Source organism: Sarcophilus harrisii, chromosome X, assembly GCF_902635505.1.
Source record: "Sarcophilus harrisii chromosome X, mSarHar1.11, whole genome shotgun sequence".
Classification (NCBI taxonomy): domain Eukaryota; kingdom Metazoa; phylum Chordata; class Mammalia; order Dasyuromorphia; family Dasyuridae; genus Sarcophilus; species Sarcophilus harrisii.
In genome coordinates this window covers 16,025,271-16,030,756 of record NC_045432.1, presented here as the reverse complement: position 1 = coordinate 16,030,756, position 5,486 = coordinate 16,025,271, and the positions used below count along the sequence as shown (strand labels likewise).

Genomic DNA, 5,486 nt, shown 5'->3' with positions numbered 1-5,486 from the left:
CCATTTCCCAAAAGCAATCCCCCCTCCCTCTCTCCCCCCCTTCCTCTCTCCTCCTCCTCCTCCTCCTCTTCCTTCTCGTATGTAATTTTGGCTTAACTGGCTGCTAATCGGCATTCTCACTCTAGCCATCCATTCATTCATCCTTCCCTCCATCATCTCAGCAAAAGGCTCCGGAGCTGGGCAGCGGCTGGGGGTGGGGGGTGGGGGCAGATCGCGGGGGGCGGGCGCGTAGCGGGGGATGGGGGGGACGACACGGCGCGCGGGGGACGGCGACACTGGCCGCGCAACGAAAGCGCCCCCCTCCCTCACAAGGGGCTGACGTTTTGCCGGGGTCTCCTAGAAACGCGCGCGCGTGTCTCCTGGTATATCATATAATAATAGCCAGCAGCTCCATCACAATCTCGGTACACAGGCAGGCTGACGTCACCGCGCAGCTCCCTCCCTGGACTCGGACTTGGGAGAGGGGAGGGGCAGCGCCACGCGGCTCGCGGCTCCCGTGCCCCCTTCCTTCCCCAGGCGGCCAGCTGGGGGCGTGGGGGGGGACGACTGAACAGGGGGAGGGACGGAGGGAAGGTGGGGGGCGCAGCCACAGAAGGCCGTCTCTATGGTGAGCGGGAGGCGGGGACGGAGGAGGCGGAGAAGCGCGACCGCAGCGGCCGCGGCGCAGGTACCAAAGTAAAGGCGGACCACAGAGGGGTTTGGGGAGGCGAATCTTTACTCAGCTCCATGAGAAGCTGCTGCAGCTCGCTAGTGCCGGACGGCTCTCCGCCTTGCGCTCCACCTCAACCCACCATGCCAGCCGCCCGTGCCGAGCAGAGCCCGCGGATCCGGGAAGTTTGGGCTTGCAACCTGGACGAGGAGATGAAGAAAATGCGACCCGTTATCCAGAAATACAATTACGTGGCTATGGATACGGAGTTCCCAGGTGTGGTGGCGAAACCTGTCGGAGAATTCAGAAGCTACGCCGACTACCAGTACCAACTGCTGAGGTGCAATGTGGACTGGCTGAAGATCATCCAGCTGGGGCTGACGTTCATGAACGAGCAAGGAGAGTGCCCCCCGGGAACCTCCACGTGGCAATTCAACTTTAAATTCAATCTGAAGGAAGATATGTACGCCCAGGATTCCATAGAGCTCCTGACCATGTCCGGGATCCAGTTCAAGAAACATGAAGAAGAGGGGATCGAGACCCAGTATTTTGCGGAGCTCCTGATGACATCGGGAGTGGTGCTGTGTGACGGGGTCAAGTGGCTATCCTTTCACAGCGGCTACGACTTCGGCTACTTCATCAAGATGCTCACCAACTCTCCTTTGCCCGAAGAAGCCCGCGACTTTTTCGAGATTCTCCGACTGTTCTTTCCGGTCATCTATGATATCAAGTACCTCATGAAGAGCTGCAAAAACCTCAGGGGTGGACTGCAGGAAGTGGCCACTCAGCTGGAGCTGGAGCGCATAGGGTCCCAGCACCAGGCAGGGTCCGATTCGCTACTCACAGGTATGACCTTTTTCAAAATGAGAGAAATGTTCTTTGAAGACCACATCGACGATGCCAAGTATTCTGGCTACCTGTACGGCCTCGGTTCGGGAGCTTCTCATGTCCACAGCAACAACCATCCCGGCTACCAGAACCGCTACCCGGGCCCCTACCACAGCAACTACCCACCCACTGTCCCGCACAATTTCCCGGACGGCTACCCCGGCGGCTATGCCGGCGGCTTCCAGAACAACTACCCGAACGGTTTTCAGCAGAGCTATCAAACTAACTTCCAAAACACCATCCCGGATCTCCAGAATGTCCACAATGTCCCCAATATCCAATATGTCCAGTATGTTCACTATGGCCAAGAACCCGAATGGAGAGGAGACCAGCAAGCATACATGAGGTAAAATAGAAAACAGGACGTTTTTTAAATGCCTAAACATATATAAGTTAAATCCTTTAATTAATATACAATCAGTTTTTTTTTAAACCCTGCCTTCTCAACCTGTTTTCTCTTTTGTCTTTCAGTACTAATTATAACCATTCCTTCCTACCACAGATCCTGAAAGGTAGAAGAGTTTTCAGGTTGAATTTTGCAGTATATTAATTAAATCCACCTGTTAGCAAGTATGTGTGGCCAAGAGGGAAAATTCATTTCTTACTCAATCTTTTGGTAACTATATCTAGTTGGTTTTAGTTTGGCCCCTGCCCCTCCTTTCCTCCCAATTCCCAGATTACCAAGCACTGACTGTAATTTAATTCCTTGTTTCATTTTTGTCTCTTCCAGCATGCAAGAGATGCCAGCGTTTGAGGGTGAAGACCCTCAATTCTACACCTATGGAGAATGAATCTGCTCAGATCCCCTGTTTCAGTAGAAGGTTGGAGTTTCCTTGATGTTTGCTTGAAAATTGATCATCTGCCAGTTTTATACAGCATTCCCTTGTTTTGGACCCACGGAGCAGAGTATGTTCACTGTGCTGCAAATTGTTGACTCAGCTAAGCTAACCCAAGAAGGAAAAGGAGAACTTAGTGACCGCTTTTCCTGATGTTTCATCTTCTAAGCACCTCTAGTGTTCTTAGTTTTGAATTGGTATATGTATTAGATCTGTGATTGACTAAATGTTTTAATCTATCTTTAACCCTTTCAGCAAAGTCCCCTGTAACTGGCTTTTCAAGATCTGTCAGGAGCATCAGCCTGAACTTCCCTTGACAGCACCTTTCCTTTTATTTCTTTTTGGCCTTTTAATTCTAACATTTCTTTTTTCTCCTCCCCTCCCCCCTTTCAAATATAATCATGTTTACCATGAGTTTGATTTGATGATTCTGCAAGTCAACTTCATAATAGAAAGTCCAAAGAGAGCAAAGTCACCTTAGGTATATTTTATACCAAATTAAATTTGAAGAGATAATATTTTGCTTTTGTAGTTGCTAGAAAACACAAGTAATTCAGTCTTGTAAAACAACAAAAAGTCCCTTAAATTAACTTGAATATTATTAGTCGTCTGAGGACTATAATGATTATTTATTTTTATGTGTATATTTTTGCCATATATTTTCTATCTATTGACAGAAATAACTGTGAATTACTTTCTTAGCCATGCAGATTATGTGACCAGGCCAGAGCAAATGAAGGGAGAATTTGGTCATCAGTAATCAAATAGTAGCCAGAAATGATAGATGGCAAGTGTGTATATGTATGTTATCTACACTTCAATCAGTATATTATCTGTTTTCCAGATGGGCTTGTCTCCCTTATCCTTTAATACTCTTTTCTCATTAAGTTTGCTAGAACCTTGACTCACTGGGAAATATGGATTGAATGAACTTCAGAGGAGTTTGGTGGTAGTGAGAGATGGTAATGGAGAACAAGGAATATCCAAACTCCTTCACTGTGATGGAGTGGGAAGGAGAGTGGGAGTTGAATTGGGAGGAGAGCAGGAAAATGAGTAAAAGTGCAATCGCAGCCAGATCTTGGTGAGGGCAGGAAGAAGGAAGGAGTGGAAGAGGAGAAGCTGGTATCACTCCTAATGCCCAGTCCAGTGCCATGTACAGAGCAGGTATTTGATGAATGTATTGTTCTTAGACCCTTTGGCTTCTTTCTAGGCTCAGGCCAAGGGACATCTTCTGCAGGAGGCCTTTCCCAGCTCCCTCAGCTGCTAGTGCCTTCCCCTCCAATATTGCCTTCCACTTACTCTGTCTACATATTGTTCGTACCTAGTTATTTACAAGTTTTCTTCCCTGTTAGAATGTGAGCTCCTTGAGAGCCAGGATAGTATTTTTTGCTTTTCATTGTATCCCCAGTGCTTAGCACAGTGTTTGGCACACAGTAAGGACCTAATAAATGTTTGTTGATTGATTGCTTTGTCTAGTGTTTGTTGGGAAGTCTTCCCCTGAGGTGGTTGGGTACATCCCTGGGAGGTCATGTGTATCGGGGTCAGGGTATGGCTGTTTCCTGCTTCCCCAGCTGTCCTTAGAGATGGTCAGCAGGACAGGGTCCAATAGGAGTCTGTCCCCTTGGCCCAAACCCTCATGCCCCCTGCATGCCCTAGCACTGGCTCAGCAGGAGGTGGCCTGAAGGACAGGTCTGGGCTTTTCAAGCCTAAACACTGAGTTCTGCTTCTCCCTCTGTCTTCTTTTTCCTTTCTGTTCTTTCTCCTGATTCCTCTTCCTCCTTCCCCTCCTCTCCCTTTTCTTTCACCTCATCTCCTTTCCCCCTCCTCCTTCCTCATGTTTTCTTCCTACCTTTCCCTCCTTCCCATCCTCCCTTTCTTTTCTTCCTCCTCTGTCCTTCTCTACCTTCCCCTCCACTGTTTTTTCATTGCTCTGACTCCTGGACCCTGGTGTCGTCCTGAAATCCCCTGTGCCGGCTACTGCCCCAGCCTTATCCCAAGTTGCCACACAGCTGGCAGCCAGATCTCCCCTTCTGCAGAAAGGTTCCATAAGGGGGGCACTGAGCAGTTTGACTGCTGAGTCCAGAAAGGGGAGCATCCTAACATACAATGTACTTTATGGAAAGATGTGGGTGGCCGGGATTTCTTCCTTGGGGGAGAGCAGGCCTCAGCAACAGGGACAGAGTGGGAGGCCTTGGGGAAGAACTGAGGAGAAGAACATGGACTTGGAGCACATCAAGAAAGATTTTGGTCAGACACAATGAGGAAGAATTGCTCACATCTTTAGTGGTTTCTGCTTCTTAAGGACTTTCACATCCCCTTAAGGTCCCTCCTCCCCACCCTACCTCTCTTACACACACACACACACACACACACACACACACACACACACACACACACCATTGAGGTAGGTGGGACAGGTATTAATATGTCCCTTTAATTTTATTTTTTTAAATTATTATTATAGCTTTTTATTTACAAGATATATGCGTGGGTAATTTTTCAACATCGGCAATTGCAACACCTTTTGTTCCAATTTTTTCCCTCCTTCCCCCCATTCCCTCTCCCAGAAGGCAGGTTGACCGATACATGTTAAATATGTTAAAGTATATGTTAAATACAATATATGTATACATGTCCATACAGTTATTTTAATATGCCCCTTTTAGAGAGGAGAAAAATGAGGTATAGAGGGCTGGGGTGATTTGTCCAAGATCAAAACACTAGGGAAGTGGCAGCCCCAGGTCTCAACCCCAAGTCCCCCGAATCTCAGGCTCTTTCCACTCCCCCTTGCTTGTAGGATATACTTGGTGGACTATTGCCTAAAAGCAAAAGTCACCACTGCAATTCTGTGAAGGAGCTGGTTCACATCAGAGGAGAAGATTGCTTGTCTTCTCTGTCTGCTGGTCTTACTACTTCCTAGTGAGCACATGCTACTTACTAGCTGTGTGACCTTAACCAAGACTCTTTCCTTCTTCAAGGCCTCAGTTTCCCCCTCTGCAAACCAAGGGTTTTCTGTCACTAGAGAATTTCTTTTTCATAGTATTTTATTTTTCAAATACATGCAAAGATAGTTTTCAACTTTCACTTTTGCAAAACCTGTTGTTCCAAATTTG

At 47.7% G+C, this 5,486-nt stretch overlaps 1 protein-coding gene across 1 annotated transcript; it reads left to right on the top strand.

Annotated features, from left to right (window-relative positions):
* Positions 1–244: 244 nt before the first annotated feature.
* Positions 245–3,722, top strand: LOC100929532 (CCR4-NOT transcription complex subunit 7-like). Its single transcript, XM_023507286.2, has 2 exons — positions 245–1,883; positions 2,268–3,722. Exons 1-2 carry the CDS (start codon positions 727–729, stop codon positions 2,326–2,328), a joined length of 1,218 nt encoding a protein of 405 aa, XP_023363054.2. The 5' UTR covers positions 245–726; the 3' UTR covers positions 2,329–3,722.
* The last annotated feature ends 1,764 nt before the right edge of the window (positions 3,723–5,486 follow it).

Coding starts and splice junctions, on each gene's coding strand:
- LOC100929532 (XM_023507286.2), top strand. CDS start 727: ATGAGAAGCTGCTGCAGCTCGCTAGTGCCGGACGGCTCTCCGCCTTGC. Junction 1,884..2,267: donor GACCAGCAAGCATACATGAG/GTAAAATAGAAA, acceptor TGTCTCTTCCAG/CATGCAAGAGATGCCAGCGT.